The following is a 21,698-nucleotide window of genomic DNA, read 5'->3' as shown; positions in this document are numbered from 1 at the left end:
AAACATATTTGCACGAGTGGCGAAGCAACGAGTGAAAATATAGTTTTTCTATGATCACGAGTTTAATTTAATTTATTTTCTTAATAACCCCTTTTTGAAAAGTGTGTTTTTACGCCGTTACCCGTTGGACGCCCCTTCTATATATACAATAGCAGATGACGTAGCTGTCAATTTTCTATTAATGGTTTGTTGAATTTTTTTCTCTGATATTCTTTTTTATAGATAATCATTCGCTCGTTTTTAGCGCATAGATTATATGAACAGTAATAAATGAAGTTCTATTATGCATTTCAAAATAACGGAAACGCTTTTAATTTAAGCGGGGCATGAAAACATAACCAAATTACTTCGCCGCCATTTATTGAATGAAAATTTGAAAGGTGGAATGTGTTAACAAAACAATTACGTATAATCATTGGATAAAAAACATTTTTCTTAGTTTTAGAGTGTGTTTCAAAATACATGGGTACCCAGTCATCTTACTGTCACAGATCAGTCTGTTTTGCTTGAAGACAGGTCGATTTCCTGGTAATGATAAGAACCGCGCTAGTTTGTGCACAAATTTTGAGGCGTAGGTGGGTTAAAAAATATCAGTAAATCTGTAAATTGTTGTGTGAATTTTCTGGAAAGTCTGTATTACGTATAACAACGACAAACAGTTCAAAATAAATTTCAACGATGATCTAAAATTCTATTTTTGTTCGAACAGTTGTTTTTGTCTGTCATTTGTTTGGTATGAAAGCAAATGTTCGAAAATTTAGCTTCAAGATCAAGAGAACGTTTGAAAAACGGGATAACCATTTTTCTAATTAACGGTAAGTTGTTAGTTTCCAAATATATCTTTATTTAAACTTATGTATCATTTCCTTTTAAATATTTTATTTGCCAAATTTTCTGGTTCAAGAGAAGTCTTCTGTTTTGATCAAGTGGAAGTAGCTACAACGGATTGTAAAAAGTAGTTCTGAAAGTTGTCATTTTCACTCCCTATTTTTCAGTGAAAATATCCAATTGATATTTTCACTGTTGTTATATCACTGATCATATATCATCGAAAAGCCTGAAAGAAATGATGATCTTACACTGAAACAAGTAATTACACTCTATTTGTTTTTAATATTATTCGTCTCAGCTCACCCTTACCAAAACAAACACCGTTTATGCTGGAGAGACTAGTTTATTAACAACAGATACAAGGGGGTTGCATCAACAAAAACACAAGAGTGTACTATAACTTTTGTTAACTTCTTTGCATGTATATAAAACTATACTATCATTTTACGTATTTTCATACATAACGTTATAACGTTATAACATGTACATAACTATACATATATCACCCCCAACCTGAGCAAGTCACAATCCTATCGAAAAACATATGTTTCTGAATCAGTAACGTATGTAAAATGATAAGATCGAATATTATTCCCTGGGATACTGGCTGTCAAGGAAAACCTCGCTTATCTTTTTTAAAGGGGAAGGAAACATGTATTCGTAACAATGCTCGAAACACTTTTAGTGTTTCTCAGACTAACACTCCAAATATGAGACAACGAATATATCTCAACTTGCTCCATTATACAAATTCAAAAATATGATTTAATTTTACAAACAATCTCATTTCGGTTATATTGTGAAATAATATAAATTTCACCAAACTACATGGTCATCACGAAAATATAATTCAAGTTTGATGTTGCCCGAACAGCAGTCTCGGTAGAAATGACCAAAGCCAACTTTAGCCGCCTAACTACGTCATTTCCCGCGCTTTATAGCGCCACCTACAAAACTGACCAAACCAGTTTTTGACAGGCTATTTTGAGACAATTGTTCTCCGCTATACGGTGTAATGCTGAGAACTATATATCTTCAATATATCATCTTTTCAAAATTTCATCCATAAATCACAATAGGCAACAAGAACTCGAATTTACGAGCCGTGTCATTATCGATGGGAAAAATTTACGCTAATATTATTTTTATATAACACCATTTTAAAACATTTTTACATAATTCTATAAATACAAGCATAATTTCGATGGATATAAATTAAAAATTTAAAAGCAACGATACGACAGTTTATAAAGTAGCTACATGTATGTCTGTTAGCTATTACTAACGGCGTTTATGTGAAGGGACATGTAATAAACAGTGTGTGTATACTACGTGATAAATTACGTCATAAATGCTACGTCGGAAGGCAAACTTTTGCAAACTATCATTAAATAATAATCGGCATACTATAAACACTCACACAAACATATAATTATTTAATATTCAATATATAATCAACGAACAGAGTTATTATAACAACAACAACTATTACTGATCATATAGAATGTCCAGGGTAATCGATCAAGCATACAAGAACAAAACATATTCTTTCAAATCAATCAAACGATAACGAGTGATCAATTGCAAACAAATAATTTCGATGGATATAAATAAAAAATTTGAAAGCAACCATACAACAGTTTATAAATTAGCTACATGTATGTGTGTTAGCTATAACACACGTCGTTTGTATGAAGGGACATGTAATAAACAGTGTGTGTATAGCACGTAATAAATTACATCATAAATGCTACGTCGGAAGGCAAAATTTTGCTTCGAATAAATCTGATAAACTATCGAAATGCTGAAATTGTAATTAAAATAAGCCCGGTAACATTGTCTTAATGGGTATACTTTCGATGATTCCAAAATATTGGCTATACAACGTGGATTTTAAAAACGAGCGTTCAATAACTACAAAAACAATTTTTAAACAATAATGCATGTATAAGGGATAGTTTTCCTTATGTTAAATACAAAGAGATTATACCGCGAAAGTCCATTAAAACATTAACAAAAGAAGCAGCGGTATTATATTTTAGAACAGATTCATGTTTGTTACTTTTTTTCGCTTCCGCTGCATTATGTTGGTTCTGGTCAGGTAAGTTCTTCTTCGAGTGTTACCCATGTCTGTATCAGGTAATTCAAAGCATTCGGTAAAAAAACTAATATTTTGTATACTTATACGAACGTGCTTACTTATAAAGTATTGTTTATTGTGTTGTCAATTTCGTACGGCAGTGAAGTCCGTTATCGTTATTCGGCTAGATCCTGGGTTTTCACTACAGTTCCTATGTAAACTTAAATTGGCTTGACGTTAACTCAAATGTCGAAAGTCATTTGAATGCATTTCGAGTACTGTCAGTCTACGTTGAAGACGCAGATACAGGGTCACTTGGAAATCCTGTGTGCAGGTATGTCTCGAAAGACAATACGTTTTTTAAATCACCACTGACTGTAACAGAATCGCTGCTGGATAGGTCAAGTGTCACATTAAATGTTTCCTTGACTACGCATGCCCATCGCATTAGACCTTCTCCGAGGAAACGTACGATCCCTGCGTTTAATGTAGATGAAATTGCCAAATCCTGCAGAAAAAGACAGTTAGACAGTGATAAAGAATGATAAAGAATTACATTTAACAAGTTTCCACTACTGTGCTGTTTTTGTATATTTAGCAGTCGGCTGTTACCCCGACAAGTTACAATAATTTTCGTACGGCTCCTGGTCAATTTAAGGTAGTTTACCTTAAAAAGGACCATTCCGAGAACAAAAACGATTGTGTAAATGTGCTGGACACAACATATAAACATATTAGTACTAAAGTTGGTGGGTCTCGCAGCTCTGTACTAAGACACATTCATTAATTGTCTCAGGGTCGAAACGCGATTTTTAAAAAAAAATTGTATATTACGACTACTGAATCCCTCTGCATTTTCTGTTACAATGCTTGCTCGTATAACAACCAATCCACGTAATACTATATAAAATGAATACTTATAGCGTAATCTACTTCGATATTCACCTGAAAACAATTGTTCGCGTAGCCTTCAGTGTCGTTTGTCTGTGATTCCTCCACCTCATTTTGGCTCTTTGGGTCACTATGAATAAAATATATCCGTAATACATTACATTAAATGACAGGAGGAAAGTGTACTGTCTTATTAAGTGTCAAACGAATTAATGTGTTGATATTATAGTCAATATATTTCTTCAAAACTTAAACAACAAGAAGGTCTTTTAAATATGGAATAATCTACAAACAATATAACACATTTCAAAAAATCATCCTTTCAGAATTCAACATTGTGTTACATTAAGCTGCAGCCGGTATCATATTAAAACCAACATCGAAATAGCAAGGAGTTTTGTTAAAATCTACCAACATTACATTCTAATGCACACATAGCGTTCTTATCAGGAAGTTTTTATACGACCTTTTATAATAAGTCAAGCACGGTTTCTGTTACAAATAATCTTAAGTAGGTCAAAGTGTTAAAAGTAAATAGGTGGACACTTATTTTCTAAAATGAATTTACTCTCTGGAATTCTTCGTCTCTTCAATCACTTGCAAGACCTCCTCTTTCACCTTCAATGCACATTCTGGAGTCCTCCCTATCATTTCTAAACTTCCACTGGCTGCCTCATTTAAACTCAGGTGCCAGGATATTGTACTATCTGCAAAAATAATTTGTTTTACAAAGTTACCATCATGCCAAGACATTTATGTGACATTTGTGCAATAACTTGTTAAACTCACAAAAAAAACTAACCGTTTTCAATCTTTGTATGAAGACTTTCAATTGTACTGCTATCGTCTAGCAAAATCACAACATTCTGTAGGTAGCAATTTCCTGGTTTGAGCATAGTTTCCAAACTTGAAACTGTCAAAACTATCTGGTCGCCGTATGACATCTTGCATTTGCTATCTGATGTATATGACATATTATAATTTTTTTTTATTTTTTTTTAAGCAAGACAACACACGAGAAAATGAATCGCCAAATATTACAGAAACAAATGATTTGCTACAAACATGTTGAGTAGCATATGGATAAACTAACAAACTAAACAAACATACTTGACATCAAACGTGATTGCATGTGGTTTTATGTAAACTAGGCCACTGTTAAATCGAAAACATATTTTGTTTCAATTTGCGAAGTTCTGGTTTATTTCGTTTCGTATTATGAGACCATGTGGCTACGATATGTAGTTGTATTAAAAACGTATAAGGCTCTTTTGTTTCACTTATCAAATTTTATGATCATTATGGTTCCGGTAGTAAATTTAACAATTTACCAAGATTCCAGATTAGGAACGTGATTCTTTCGTCGTTGAGAATTCCTTTCAACTGATTTATCAGGTGTCCCGTCTTCAGTGACTCTATATTTTTGAAATGTATTTCATCATTCCATGTCACTGGGTCATCAGTTGCTTTTTTGAGTTGAACATCTTTCCGTTGCGCTTTTTTTCCTGTAAAATGAAAATAAGGTTCCTCTTTTGTTCCTATTAAAGACTGCATACGGAAATAACAATTAACGCAAAAAACTGTGCATTTAACATTTATATCAGATTATCACATTACCTGAAAAAGATAAGAGTAATTTTATCCACTCACATACTAGTTTTAAATTTTTATATTTATTACAAATTATATAATACAATATTACTACTATGATATAATAATACAATATTAGTTTAAAAACTTTAACACACAAGAAACACTATACCTTTCAATTCTTTCGAAAACTTAACATGGACAGCAAATGATGGCCAATAAGAATACTCGTCCACTGGCACTATAGTAACATTTGCGGAATGGAAATAACTAGAAACGATTGTTTGTCCTGAAAGATGAGTATATATTCTTTATAAAACATCCTCACTTTTCATATTTATTTTATGATACATCCCGGTTTTATTTCTGTTTTATATTTAATAGCATGAATAAAGGTACATAATGTGGTTATATGTATGAGTTTGGTGGTATTTTGGACATTAAATGCCTTGATGCCTTCGGAAAGAAGTAAGGAAAGTGAAACAACTTCAATTTCATCGAAATGTGATGAGTACGAAACACATGCCAAGAAAAGCACCCAAACGAAATGTTGCAACAAAAACATACAGCCAACATGCAGATAAACCTTCAATCTTTCAATTGCAACCAGTATTCTCACCTGGTCATGCATCTAGTTAAAGAAATTTGATCAAGTTTCTTAAAGGATCCAAAAAATCTCAACACAAGGTATCAATCCTCAACTTTAAAAAAACAGTCCATTTTTTTAATAATATTGTATTTAATAATACAATCAACCTTATTCCTAGTTCATTCGTTTCTTTTAATTATACACCAACACAAAAACCTTAACTTTTGAAATTATTTGTAAATTAAAAAAATATAAAATACATGTTGCGGTTACTTTACATTATTACCTCTTCATAGCAGAGTTTAAGGAAGAAGTAATAGTGTAATGTAGTCACAACATGTATGCAAAAAAAATAATTTAAGTATTATTTCACAAGTAAAGGGTTTTGTATTCGTGTATTATCAAAAGGTAATGAATGAAATAAGAATAAGGTTGACGGTATTTTTAAATACAATATTATAAAAAAAATAGACTGTTTTTTTAAGCCTTCGTATAGGTGCTTGGCATGTTTTTGGTACTCATAACATTTCGATGAAATTGAAGTTGTTTCACTCGCCTCTATTTAGGCATTTCGAGATTTTCTGACTTTGTTAAAGTGCAGGAATTCATAGTTATTTTATGCTAGACAGTTGGAAGGAGTTACCCCTTTGATGAATCTTGAGAAATTTTTTATTTTAGGTTAAATGTCACTAAATTTTTTACAAGTCATTGACACCAAAGCAGGAGCTCATTACCACCAAATCACTTTGTCGTAAAGAAGTATTACGACGTTTTATTCGTTTACATTTGATTCGCACGAAGCTTTAAAAGCAACAACATATGTCCCATCTGCAAAGCCGGCCAGTTATACTTCTAAATATCTAATATACCATTTGATCTCATATTAACCAATAAAAATATCCCAGTCTGATTAGCACTGCATGTCAATATATCATACACTACCTTTGAAACTCCTCTGTCCCTTCTCAGGAGATGCCTTGCAACTGTCTGGTCGTCGCCATTCTTCTGAGGCCTTGAAGGCCTATGGAGAAGGAATACACATCAAAATTGTCTTTGCAGTTTGTACAGATTTTTTTTTTAAAAATACAACATCACCGAATTTTGAAATTTATTTGCAAATCCGCTGTATTTATTCAATAGTTTCTTGACCTTCTAACTTATATTGTGAATGAAAATTATACACAGCTTCTAATAATGTATCGATTATATCTCATCAACTACCCTTTGAATTTCCAAGACGACCTCACACATTTTTACTGTGGTTACAATTTGATTAATCATAAACACTGTTAAAAGAATCAAGCTCTCTTATTTATCGGTTTTTACTCAGAATTTTGCATATGATTTCGGACTTTCGAAAATATTTTCATGATTTCGTCACTATTAATATATCTTTTTTGCAAATATTAAGGAGTGATACGAACGAGTGATATGTTTGGTGTCATCAATCCTCTATACCTGTAATTCGTTTGAAGTTTGAAATGACCCCATTTTCTAGGAAATTGAAATGTAATGGTAGTGTATGTATAATAAACATAGATTATGTGACAACTCTTTACCAATCAAATAACCTCATGTATGTAGGAGATGGGGTATATTAATTTATTTATTTGAAATATTTTTTTCAATGATTACATGTTCTTTCATGTAACTACATGTATTATCCTTAAATAAACTTAAATACTTACATCGATTGTTTTTCTGTCGTTTTCAGCACAAACTATATTCACTTTGGTGATGTCGGAGTGCTTCACTTCAAGTTTGTATGCGTCAATTGCATCCAGAACAAAGGCGATTGTCTCGCGCCTTGGATATTTCAGTGTTTCTACACCAATCGCCGGAAATGACACTGAACGGCACTCGAGTTCTTCGGCCAAGAACAAACAGGACTTCACGAAAGTTTTGACATTCTGCAATAATCCAGACAAGAAAAAACATGCAATGAGTGCCTGGCAAAATGTTAAAGGAGCATTATTACATAAATGAAATTGTTCCGAATTTTCAATACGGGTTTATTATAATGGCAGAAAAGAGGTATCAATATCAAAACATAATATACCGCTTCAAAGCTTTGAAAAATATATTTATCGAGGACTCCAAGCAAAATAAATTTGACTTTTTCCTTTTTCAATCGATGCGTCTGGCAAAATGCAATAATTCCTTTTTCAATCCCTTCTGGGTAAAAAACTTTATATTCGTTTCGAAGTTCCCGTCCGTCAGCCCGAGAGATATCGATGTTGGTAGACCCGTTCGAGAGGTCGAGATATGTACTTGTTGTGCTCACGATAGCGTCACTCTGAAACATGACCAACATTAGAAGAATATTTTTTAAGACAGATGACACTAAAAATCAGGATGATATGTTAGTCTTTATAGTTCAATTATGTGGAAAATATATTTTGCTCGACTCCTTATTCTTTTTATTAATCTTTTACACGAACATGTTGGAGCTAATTTATAAAGGCAATAAAACTAGAACAAGTAGTAAATTCTACAGCAATTACCATTGGAAATTAAGATTAACACTTTTGAATACTTACAGAAGACTTGGTAATTGATCCTTTTATCAACTTTATTTCAATTGTTTTCCCTAGAAAAAAAACCGTATTCAATTTACCAACAACATTATTGATATTGCTTGCAAACCAAATTATTTTCTCTTGATTTTAATACAAAAGTCGCACGAGTTGAAGCCCAATTTTTAGGTCAATTTTAAACCAAATCGTTAAAAGTTATCAAACCTTTGAATGTCGTAGCTGCATGATACTTTTCTCGTCTAAAAGCCTTGAAGGCTCCAGAAAGATAAATTTCAATATTTTCTTCTGCCTCCAATATTTGCCTTTTATCTACAACGATGTATACATCCTGTGTATATGTTGGTCTTTGTAGATGTACAACTTCCCGTACAGCATTGACAAACTGAGATATAACATATCCACAAGCCGATTCCTCTTGGTTTTCGCCGATGGCAGCAACTATGCCCAATCTATGGGTACCCTTGTCTCTCGAACATGTTATTTCTTTAACAAAACATTCCATTAGCCTTTTATTTTCTGTCATCTTCACGCCAACAAGATGAATCTCACGACAACAAATACATGCGTTAGCAAAAGGAAATGGGCCATAGAAGGTTGTTTTTTTTCCGTAACCTTCTTCCGACGTTTCTGAATTGCCTTCATCTGAAATATTTCAGTAACGGTCACAATTCTCAAAGTTGGAAATACAAGTTTATTACTACAAATGGTTAAACGACATAACGTGTGTGTATATATATATACGACAGGCATATATATATATGTGTGTGTGTAATAACGTGCCACTGGTTATCTATCACAATTCCAAGAGCGAAAAACATCAAGATAGCACATTAAGACTATGGTTGCAAGCGAAATCAAAGGACTATTACCGATTCTTTAAATGTTACTTACCTGATATGGGATTCGATATACCTAGATGACGAAGCATGTCAGCTGTAAAGACAATACATATATCGACACAAGGAATCTCTGTACCCATCTCTGCAACCCATATCTGTGTGGAACCATATGGATCGACCCATCTCTTTAAAAGGTCTTTCCTACTAATGGCCGCTTTTGGTTGATTGGCATGCAAACTTAATGAACATTTATTCCTGCCCATAATGGATTGAACGCTTGAACCTTCGGGAAAATGATTATCGACAGGCATAAATATTTTTCTGTCATCTGCAGCTGAATTAACTTTAAACACCTCTCTTAATGTTATTCGTGTGCATAAATCTTCTACTTCCTGCGACAGATCTGTCGTGCAGACTAATGCTCCGGTCCCCGTATCGTACCAAAGTTTCTCTTTATTTTTTTCCAAAAAACTCAAAACATCACTTTGTGTAAACAGTTTTTTTCCAAGATTGTGCTTTGAGATTGATCCCTCTACGTTATTCTTTAGAATATCAACGTCCCCATCTCTTCCGTAAAGAACAAGTCTTCCGTCCTTTTGGACCAAGGAGAAGTGGGTGCAAATCTTTTTACTTGTGCTTGTTCTTTTCAAGTACATAACATAATGCTGATTGATATCGCCATCTGCATCAAAAATCACTTTGCAAGCAAGTTCAGTGTAAGGACGAAGCTTATCTCCTTCAACAAATTCAATATTTCTTTCTGAGCAGCTTTTCAAAAATTCGCGAATAAGCACGTCTCCTTTTTTTATTGCTCGTCCTTTCCATTCTAAACTGCATGCATGCTGCCTATGTTGAACTGAAATGCTCTGAATATTTGGATGCAAACATACATCTTGTATACCAAGCAATGACAAATTCGGCCCAAATTGCTTTATATCGAGTATCTCAACTTCGTTATACCCCATTTCAACTAAAAGCCTATCAAGACAGTCAATACTCTCAGACACACAAATAATCTTTGTGTCATGTTTGATAACGATTGCTGATCCATGAACCACCTGCATCGGTCCCTTATTGCTGATTTGTCTTAAAAACTTGTCTCCATCTGACGCCTGTAAATCTATTGCATAGTCATTACATTTTCTCTTTAGGAGTTCGTTCAAAATGTTATAAATTGTGTCGGGGCTGCGGTCATCGGGACAATGAAGAAGAATAGTTCTATCCTGATTTACTATTTCAAACACAATGCCGTGTTTTGCCAAGCATTCAGCAAATATGCCCCTCTTCAGAGTCACAAAATATTGTAAAGCATATTGATCAAATGCATTTTCATATTTCGTTTGGGTTTCACTGCTCAGCTGGCATATAAAGAAAGTGTACTCCACCACTGGAGAAATCCAAAATGGGAGTCTGTCTATTTCTGTTATAAAAGGTGGAAACATGCAAGATAAGTTATACACATTTTTTACACTAATTTCAGCCCTACGTCGATAACTATAGCGAACAAAAGATGCCTAAATGGACACAAACTAAACAATAATAAATTCCCTATCATATAGAGTGTGGCGGATCTTTGTTATCAATGTTCTTTTATATATATTTTATTGTATTAAACGGGATCATGTTTTACTCATTTCACTCTGCAACAACAGAGGACAGGTAATTTCTTATTGACATTTTGGGAATAAATGACAGTGATTTCATCATTTCTTCTATAAAATTTCAATGAAAATCATGTATTGTGGAGCTTGTAATTTATTGAATGTTCAGACTTCAAACAAGGAAGAATAAACAAACGCCCACTTAATGATTTCAACTGTTATGTTAAATCAAAATAAACAGTGAAGTATTTTCAATATTAGAACGATTTCACACAAACGTCGTCTTGATCCGTTAAAAGTTTTAATTTCATGAACTCACCATTTCTCGCCATTTTAATGAAAGTTGTTAATCTAGTAGGTACCCGTTCTGAAACGCATATTAATTAGCAATAATTGACATAGGTAAATCGAAACTAAATTTCAGATTCAAAAGCAAAAGTAGACAATACAATGAAAAGTACTCTTAAAATTTATGTTTTAAAGCATAGTTGTAATACATTAATTATAAAAGACCTTGTATAAAGTATATATACTGACCGAACTTACTGTGTCACATAAACTGTAACCGATATTTAATACTTTACATTGTTTGTCACAAGTTGCTAATCAAACGAATGAATCATAACCGTATTTTTACAGGTATCTATAAAAGGCGATACCGTAGAGTGTTTCACCATATATCGTGTGGACGGTTTAAATATCTTAGATAAAGGTGAAACGCACCTTCCACTATTTGGCGGTTTCCGGATGTCGATGTTATGAACGCCGGAAACTACAAATATTGTAAAAGTAAACAAACATTAAAATCAGAAATACAAATAAATTACATTAACAAACAAATCATAAATACAATCTGGCACTACATACAGAAACAAATGCGTGGGGAGTGCCCAAGACATAGACATAGACGATATATACAAACTTCTTTCAAGGCTCATGTGAAGGGGCACGTTCCGATTTCTCCGACTTTCTTCAACCCAACACCGCCGCTTATCACGTTGTTTTAATATTGAATTAATATATCATTTTGACTAATGAATATCGGTTAGATTGAATATTTACTGAAAAACTAAGTATATTTCATGCGGCCTCTAAAGATCCTGTTTTATTTCCAGCATTGTTTCCAAATCTTCAACATGCTATGAAACTTTACTGGCTCTATATTCGTATGTGATATGAACACTTGCGGTAGAAAACCATATTAGCATTTGCATTTGCATTCCATATTGCGTTTACTGTCTCCACCTTTATATATTGTTTATACTATATTGGCATTATTGAAATTATTATTATTATCAGGGGCGGTTCGAGGATTAGACATAAGAAGGGGCGTATCTTGTGGGGCGTCCCCATTGTATTAAGCCCCTCCCTTAAAACGTTATTTATTTTGTTTAAAGTGTTGGCAGGGAATAATGCTTTTATCAATTTCTAGTCCGATATGCTGCATTTTGGGCGTATTTTATTACTTTCCTTTCCTATATTGAAATAAACAGTAAAATTGAACGATTTTAAGGGGGGATGCGTCCGGGAGCGCTTTGAATCAGCCAGTGATTTTTATTATTATTATTATTATTATAATAATAATAATAATAATTATTATTATTATTATTATTATTATTATAATTATAATTATTATTATTATTATAATTATAATTATTATTATTCTTATTCTTATTATTATTATTATTATCATCATTATTATTATTTTATTTTTATCATGATTATTATTATTATTATTATTATTATTATTATTATTATTATTATTCTATTGTTATTATTATTATTATTATTATTATTATTATTATTATTATTATTATCATTATTATTATTATTTTATTATTATTATTATTATTATTATTATTATTATTATTATTATCATTATTATTATTATTATTATTATTATTATTATTATTATTATTATTATAGTTATTGTTGTTATTATTATTAGTAGAAGTAGTAGTAGTAGCAAAAATAGCAGCAGCAGCAGTAGCAGTAGCAGTAGCAGTAGTAGTAGTATTTTATATATCGTTTAAATATACACAAGAAAGCTAATAGCAGAGTAACGTATATTCTCATATGGATAGTGACGTAAACTCTCGGCGCCAGCTGAACAAGTTATGTGTATCGATAACAAAAAATATTTCGTCGTGCATTCGTGTACAGTAATATACAGACGTCCCTGACTTGACACATGCTTTGAATGAGCACAACCGCCTCGCGATTTTCTTCCACATGCAACTTTAGGGACTGACAAAGAAACCAGCGTGACACATGACTGGCAAGTGAACCAAAGCACTGGCACCTTCATGAAAGCGTTCATTTATACACATGACACACACAAGCTTCACACATGTCTGCTTGTTGAACCAAGGCACCGGCACCTGCATGCATGCGTACTTACACAAAGGCTCGTATAACATTTTTACAGCACGGCGTTAAATAACTAAGGCCAATAAATAAGAACTAACTGGAATGTAATCCCAGCACTACGGTAAGACAATTACGCCGAAGCTTCTTTAATAAATTAAACCCGTGTCACACAGTAGCGAGTTTCGGCTGCGGGTAGCTGCGAGTTTCAACTCGCCTAAACTCGTCGGGTGGCGTGTTGGAATCTAAGCGTTTTCGCTGCATGTCGAAGACATGTCTCCTCATAAAGAATGTACTCGGCAAGCTGTGGTGAGAACTTAAAACGGTTTAAAATTGTCGTACGACTTTTCGTATCTTACACATAACGAAGACATGGGGTAGGGGTGTCGAACACTTGTGGTTTACATGTCTTCACTTGTCGCCGCTTCTCGCTGCGTCAAAAGGTCGTTCGACACTCTACGAGTTCAGCAGCGACTCAGAAGGACATTATTACGATCACTGCTTGAGGTTCGTTCGAGTTGTTGTTAGTTGATACGTACCCCTTTTACACGTCCTCGAGACTGTTGCGATTTCCGACGAGTTCAATGTGACCATATAAATAAAATGCACTGCATTATTTCTCGTGAAGATTTCAACCAGTAAACATCACTGTTTTACAAGAGAAAAACCACTGTTAGACATGCCTTCGAAGAGAAAAGGAAAAGTCCCGCGAGTTACCACGAGTGCTGGTGAATTATAACTCGAAAAATGCCACGAGATTACCGCGGATTCCGATGCTAGGTACATCAGTTCAACACCTCCTCGAGTTCTCTTCCATTTGAATACAAGAGTAGTACACGATTCTTATGTGTACCTCGAGTTTAAGCAGCATCGGTACGATCTGTGTACGACACTCTTTCGACAACCATAGATATTTCTACGAGTTCTGCCGATATGTGCACGATATCATGACGAGTTATAAAGATTGAGCTACGAGAATGTAAGAGAAAGTACAACACATGGCAAACTTGTATAAATACAGATAATGCTGCCCATCAGGACCAAATCCCAGTTGATAGGGCGCTAATTCTGAATTTTCCCTCTCCGGCTTTGTGTTGTTATTTAAAGGTGGTGTTGGGGCAGGGGGTGGTGACTCAACATCTTGTTCACACAGCCACCTTCTGTCTTAATCTAAGAGATTGAAATAGCAGACCATGTAAAATTATTATTTGTTAGAAAAGTTGGTAATTTCAGTTTAAAGACTTGTTATTTGCCTGCCGCCAGAATTATACGCCACAATATTTTTTTTTATAATTTAACCACCAATCTTCTGAATCAGCCGCGTGATTATGTGCATGTAAATATACTTTATGACACATTTCCAGTATTCTATGTGGTCAATAACAATACATCTGAGTACGTCGATGTACATAGCGTTGCCCACTGCGACATCGTTCGGATCTTTCTTTGGTACCAAGCCTATGGGTGAAAGTACAAGTTTTGAAATGTTTTAACAAGAAACCGACCCGCTACTCTGCTATGTTCACTTTATCAATAGCAATTTCGGGGTGTTCTTTTGCCGGTTTGGTATTAGTGCTATCATATCAAGACTTTTGCCCTGGTAATGCAGACTAAACCCGTTTCCTAAGAAATTTGCCTTAAGTTCGACCTAGCAAGATGTGTGTGTGTGTAATGCGCTCGAATCGATTGGTGAAAACCTGTCCAAAATAATTTAGTTAGAAGTGACGCGCGGTTGCTCCTCTAATGTTGTCTTTGAATTAGGGAGTTGGCGCCTACGCCAGAGCTGGCGATGGAAATTGAACTGTTGTGATATCATGAAGACTGGACACGCAGTGATACGCGGTTAGAAAATAAATGCATGCCGACGCTGAGTGACCCTGTCGCAAGAGAAACAAGTTTGCTGAAACCTTTAGTTAGGCCACGTGCAGTTACCTATATTATAAAGATGGCAAAGTAATGCCATTCTTCTTGGCAAAGTCCATATTAATATGTGCCCATGATGATGGTTCCAAGGCCTGTCGTAGCTTAAACTATTCGTCGTAGCTGAGAAATTCAACCCGCCTTGGCGACCTGCACTTTCCTTAATCGTCAACAATTAATGCAATAGTTCGGACGCTTAAGATGGATTGGCCTGGATGTAGATCGATATGTATACAATAATTGCGTCGGTCAATTTTTCGATCGTACTGATTTCCTCCATACATTACATTTGACAAGAGAAAAACTGACCTTCCGCCGTCAACCGTTAGGTTGCTCCCGAAAGGTACCTGCACTCGCTACTACACCAAGCCCTTTGCGTAAATCTTGATTTACGTTTAATACATTTGATCTTTGAAGAATCTCTTCAAAGTCAACAAACTTCTTCTTCTTCTTCTTATTATTATTATTATTATTATTATTATAACGATAATTCTTGTTTTCGCTGGATTAAAGTCTAGAACAGGAAATATGTTACATGTTATCTTAATATACCGGTAAATGCTCTGACTTTCATCCTTAATAATAAAAACCAATCCGGAACCCCTTACCACGCCTTGCAAATACATCTATTTTCGTCTCGCAATGCGCGAGTCATGACTGATTTATTCTTAAGTGGGAGCCATGATTTAAATCAAAGAAACGAAATTTAAGCAGTAATAAATTGTTTTATTTACTAAGTGTGGTGGGTTTAGCATTAGCCTATAACCTCAATTAGCCCAAGTGCGATGTTATGGAACCACGCTCAAGTTTGTTTCCAGTACTGATGTCCATTTTAAAAGGCCATTAGAAAGTACCCCTGGTTGGGATCGAACCAACAATCTCTTCTTAACTCGTCGACCACTCTGCCCCATCATTATGAACATGGCAGTGTTTTATTATTAAACGAAAATAGCTCACCAATGTGTCTAGTTGCAAATTACATGGACCGCGACAAGCGAAAATGGGTATTAAAGTAAATATGACGTAAGAAAAGACTATGATAACAAACTTTCTTGTTACTAAGAGTAAAAAGAACGATCTTTCCATTCTTCTAAGTGTAATACAATTAGTTTAAAATTATTTAGGACCAAATTCCGTTCTGGACTATTCGATGCGTCCGAGCTGTAAAATACAACATAAAATTTTATTTCAACTCCCTGGATAGGTCCTTGTCGTTACATAATAATAATCGATTTAGGAACAGTCTATTAATCGAAGAATAATTAAATATACAAATCACACCTAGGTATAATTATCCACAGTAGAAACTGAAAAACAAGAAATGTGTCAAACAGATAAACCGACATTACCGACACACATGACGTCATAGTTAAGCATGTCTGAAAATAAAACATTCTTTTAAGGTACATTTACTTTAAAAGTAATTAACGTAGTTAGAACATGTTGAATGCCAAATGGTCAATTTCAAACAATAATTAGAGGACTTTGTGTTTACAAAAATGCAAATACTAAATCAATGCACGAACAGAAGACGTTGACGACATATTTCATTTAAAGCATCATTTTAAGAGCTGATTTTTATTCCACGGAGGCACCAGCCAGAAATACCTAGTGTTTTTTTTCACGCAAGGTCTCTAACGCCCGACAGCAAAATGTCCGAGTTTGGCCACCATTATACCATTCGCTTTGATGTACGAAGGTTACCTTTCATCGGGAATAACATTACAAGTTACATCGTCTAAAGGACTGTAGTCCAGAAAAGCGTGTGTAATAAAGGGTTAAAAGTGTTCTCCATGAAAAAACACACTATCAGAAATTATCCAAGGTGTTCCATACATTTGCACAACCAAACTAGCGATGTCTAAATTGCCATTAATTTCCTCCGTGTAATTAAAGTCGCGCGTTTTTATACAATCTGCTTTCCTGACATTTCCTCTACCATGCATATTGATGATGTGATTAGAGATCTACAATTACCTGCCATTGATTACACCCTCTGAAGTGATCCCAAAGGTACCGGGTATCATGTCTTGACACTGGCATAACATGATTACATCTCACACAATCCCATTGGACTGTATCCGTATTTTTAGTACTCTTGTAGTTCTTGTCCACCCAGTAAAACTAAAGTTCAATCACTTTGATGCAGCGGTATAACATGGTTGACTTAGAATAAACATTCAATGGCTTTGATGTAGTTGCTATGCATTTATGTTGGACTTTATTGCTTGTTGATAATGTTAAATGCCATTTTATTCATCTTAGACATAATTTCGATTGAGTATACTTGCTCTAGCCAGTAATTACACTCAATTCCGAAAGAAGTCGGCATGCATTTAAATTCACCAGTGAAAGGCAATTTCTCAATTTTACCAGAAGCGGATGACGGACTATAATAAATATTAGTGTTAACTTATAAGGTATACCGAAAAAACAACAACAACAATTATGATCTCAGCCGTGATTTTAATTCTGATTGGCACGTTGCACGGTGAGTAATTTTCATTTAATATTAATTTATTTATCTTTGTTCTCCTGTATTAAATAACGTTCTTTAATAGTATACATTTATTTACTTATTAGCTGTGAAATATGCTTAAAAATATAATTAACCGAGTCGATTGCCGAGGTCAGTAATAATTTTGCGGTCAATTTATTCTGCATATTTCGCAAGTATATAACAGTTTTATTGCATTCTACAATATGACGTAATATAATGAGCTTTTCCAGGTCAACAAATAGAAATATCAATATGCCATTTTTAAGCGTTATTATGACTTCATATAATAAAATATTTTTGGCATATAAAAATATATTTGTGATATATATATAAATATAGTGCAATATGGCGTTTGATTTTATCTTATCGCTTCGTCCAATCATGGATGTAAACAAGTCACAGTGATATAACTATTTGTCTCTATAAATGACAATATGCACGCTATATAGTAATGTTTTTCTTTGCGCTGTGAATCATCGAATTAACATAATTTCATGTATTTTGTCAACAACTAAAAAGTATTCCCCCATTTAGTTGAATATGTTCACTAAGATGCTAAATGGATAAGTGCCAAGCTCATGAATCCCTTCAATTCTTTCAAGAGTATTTTCATACTGAACATTTATTGCCGAAAACATACTGTTTTTAAAATCTGTGCGTGTCTTCAATTCCACAGAATTGGCAATACCGACTATCTACAATTATTTTAAAAACAGACAATCATTAAGAAAGCTACAAAACATGCGTAGTGTGGTGCAAACTCGACTTCCGATCTCCATCGTTATAAAACTGAGGAACTGGTGTGTTGGTTTGGTTCAGATTGCGTTTGAAAGCTGGTAAAAAGATGGCTGATTCAGTTTGGTCCGGAAGAGCATTTTATAGAATGAAAATAGAAGAAAGAAAAGTTTGACAACAGCTGAGATCAGCATTGGACATTGCAGATATGTCTTGAGTTTCGAAGATGATAAGTGGTTGTACATCGAACACCAGAAAGTATCATTGACGACAAGTTAATTTGAGTCATTGAATTAAACATCTTTTAAAATAGGATGAGCTCATTATTGCGTCTTCTGTCTTAAAGTGATTCTAGATTAAGTTAGATGTATAGATTGCTTAAAGGCACAAGACGTGTTGCACCAGAGATAATTCTGACAGGCTCATGGTTTTTTTTCTCAAGTTCTTTTTTGAAATCACTGAGGCTTGAAAAACATGAAGCTTAAAATATACCTAGTGATCCCTGAATGTGTCATAGAAACTGGCGGATGTGCTGGCTTGTTTATATTTCGAGAGAATAGATGAGTCTCTGTTTTCGGCGGATTAAGAAACTAGCCAACAGAAAGAATCTGCGTCATTAAGTAGACTTGCTGCAGCAATAGGGTCGACAATAATTTACATGGCTATATCAAATGCAAACATACAAATTTGAGACCTAATTTCCTGCATGCGGTCGTATTTATAATAAACAAAGAATCGGACCAAGAATGTAGCCTTGAGGAACGCCTTCTGTTACAGATACAATGTCAGAGAAATTATATTGTTTCCTTCCGTTAAGAAAATTAGTAAACCATCAAAGGAGTTATCCTGAAATGCCACTTAGCTTTAGTTTGAAAAAAATACCTTTGTGCCAAATCCGGTCAAAAGCTTGTGAAATGTCACAAAAAACTGCCTTAACACTTTTGCCTTCGCCGAGAGCAAGACAAAGTGAGTGACACAAGAAAACCAGTTGACAGCGGTGAATAAAATCAGACAGAAAAAGTGTAAGGTATTCGGTTGTTCTAAAAAAATTAGAGATAAACTTATGTAATATTGCTGACAATTCTTAGCAAGGTAATTGGATGATAATTGCCTACGTCTGGGTGATTCGCCTTTTTATGCATACGTTAGCTAGTATTCAATGGTGGGGCACTTTACCTGAGAAAAAATAAAACGGCCACGATGTGGATGAGGTATTTCCGTAACTTTGTCTTTTAAGAACGTAAGTATTCACATGAATTGCTTCTGTTGCCGTGACGATCTCTAGAACCTTAACTAAATTAATGACTTCTTGGCAAGCTATATCGACGTTAGGCGAAGTTGGCCTATCCAATTTAGAAACATAAAGGGTACTAGTAAGACCATCCGGAAAATTCAATGTTCAATGGGATTGGAGATGGTATTCCGAAGATTAGCCTTACCAGACTTGAATTCAAATATTTCGCCACCATGGTTGAGTGAAACCAGAACATACTTTTCTGAGTTTTGGAAAGTTATAAAACACTTTGTTTACCCTTTTTCTCGCTCAAAGAATCTCACTTTATTTTACAAAGTTTTACATGTTTAACCAAGCGTTGATAGAAAAGTGCATGAGTGTCGATACAATTATACTTTCGCCAAACATTTAACCAAGGTTCATGTGTTAGAATATTGTAATTTCACTGAGTATTTGCCCCTGTTGCTTGCGCTGAAAAATGACAGTTATTTAGGAACAAGTTGCTTACAGAATACATGTTATTTACAAATGTTAGGCTTGTAAATCATCAGGGGCGTAGCTTGACGAAAATATATATGTAGGCTACGTTTTAGGGGGTGCGGGGGCATGCTCCCCTTCCTGGAAATTTTGCTTAGCTAGGTGATTGTAGGTGCGTTTTGGCGTATATTTCGTTGTTGTAAAAACATTAAAGAAAGCAACAATATCATTATGTTTTACCTTAAATTAATTTTTAACGTATTTTAGCCAAAGAAGACAGGCCATAGAAGTACAACATTGAACATTTTATTAATTAAATTTCGCTGAATATTTATGCATTTTGTTGCCAAAATCTAAGTTAATCATATGTGTATTTGCACAAACAATGCCATATGTATATATATAATGTCGCTTTCTACAGCACAGTTGACTGCATTTTCGCGACGCAAACACATTGATGACGCGGTCAACATCTATGATCATGCTCTTGTGGCTGTTGATTAGGGCCAATGATGACAACCTGTCGCTTTTCATTGTCGTTCGCAGGAAGTATTTTATTCGTTTCATTCCACTAAACGACCTTTCACAAGAGGCTGATGTAGATAGCATAGTATGAAGATCCTCTAATATTGTAAATATGCTAGGATACAGGTCCTTGTTGGTGTGCTTCGTGGTCTCTTGTAGTCTAAATAAACTTGCGGCTGCGATGCTCCTTCTAATGTCAAATGTTTCGTGGCGATCAGGGGCCTTAGCAGCATAAATTGATGGCAGCATGTCGTCCTGCAGAAATTCCAGTTTTGAAGGCAATAAATTTTGTGCACTGTTTCTGTCTTTGAAGACATTGTACAAGGTTATTCTGAAGTAGTCAGATGGTGTTTGCACCTCGGGATCTGTTTTGCTGTCGACCAACTCTTCTTGGCATTGGTGGTTGAATGTCGAAGCCTGAGCTTATATCCGTTGTTTTTATGTACAGTCCATTCTACACATCAGGATCAGCCCTCCAGTCATTGCACAATTTGACAATGACGTTTGTTTCCTCAACAGCGTGTAGTAGATCATTGCCTTTCTTCTGAAGAAGATTTGTCAGGTTCACGGTAGTACCCAATGTGTTGCGCCACTACAAGTGAGACAATGAATTCAAAGCGCAGTACAGCGGGCAAATACTGGCCGGCCTTCTCGTCTCCGTCTTCATTAATAGTTTCAAGTGCGTAGACCACAACGGGGAACGCATTTTGGAACGTTTCGAGTGCGTCCGCACGACTGAACCATCGTGTCTCACATAACGAGCGAAGCTTAGTGCGCCAGTTCATTTCCTCTTTCGTTGCGACTTCTCTAGAAAGCTTGTCCTGAAACGCTGCTAGACGATTTTCTGAAAAATTGAACAAAAATCCAATGTCCTGAACTGTGTCCATCATAGTTCTGACACTCGGGTGGAAACTGGTACTGGAGGCATGATTGTCAAGTTCCTTCTAGCCGTTGTTGTTTGGTATCTTTATCTATTGAAGTC

The 21,698-nt window shown here is 34.7% G+C and overlaps 1 protein-coding gene across 5 annotated transcripts; it reads right to left on the bottom strand.

The window, feature by feature from the left end:
• Positions 1 to 1,171: 1,171 nt before the first annotated feature.
• Positions 1,172 to 11,615, bottom strand: LOC128212552 (uncharacterized). Of its 5 annotated transcripts, none has more exons than XM_052918044.1 (14): positions 11,496 to 11,615; positions 11,278 to 11,325; positions 9,410 to 10,777; positions 8,723 to 9,160; positions 8,522 to 8,571; positions 8,041 to 8,277; positions 7,670 to 7,891; positions 6,924 to 7,002; positions 5,565 to 5,681; positions 5,134 to 5,307; positions 4,605 to 4,760; positions 4,371 to 4,509; positions 3,857 to 3,932; positions 1,172 to 3,419 (listed from the first exon to the last, which is right to left on the bottom strand). In XM_052918044.1, the coding sequence occupies exons 2-14, from the start codon at positions 11,288 to 11,290 to the stop codon at positions 3,198 to 3,200; spliced, it is 3,291 nt and encodes a 1,096-aa protein (XP_052774004.1). In that variant the 5' UTR covers positions 11,291 to 11,325; positions 11,496 to 11,615; the 3' UTR covers positions 1,172 to 3,197. The 5 variants fall into 5 exon arrangements, 4 of the variants coding, with proteins under 4 accessions (XP_052774004.1, XP_052774005.1, XP_052774007.1 ...); XM_052918045.1 differs by having other exon boundaries at positions 11,505 to 11,610; XM_052918047.1 differs by having other exon boundaries at positions 9,410 to 10,223; positions 11,496 to 11,574.
• Positions 11,616 to 21,698: the final 10,083 nt, after the last annotated feature.

This window comes from Mya arenaria, chromosome 12, assembly GCF_026914265.1.
Source record: "Mya arenaria isolate MELC-2E11 chromosome 12, ASM2691426v1".
In the NCBI taxonomy this organism is placed as follows: Eukaryota; Metazoa; Mollusca; class Bivalvia; order Myida; family Myidae; genus Mya; species Mya arenaria.
The sequence above is the reverse complement of the archived record's forward strand: the minus strand, read 5'-3'. Positions and strand labels throughout refer to the sequence as shown.

Excerpts from the sequence above, each read along its gene's own strand:
- LOC128212552 (XM_052918044.1), bottom strand. Across the intron at positions 9,161-9,409 it reads TATATCGAATCCCATATCAG|ATGAAGGCAATTCAGAAACG; the intron begins GTAAGTAACATT and ends GAAATATTTCAG. Across the intron at positions 3,933-4,370 it reads GAGACGAAGAATTCCAGAGA|TGACCCAAAGAGCCAAAATG; the intron begins GTAAATTCATTT and ends TTTTATTCATAG.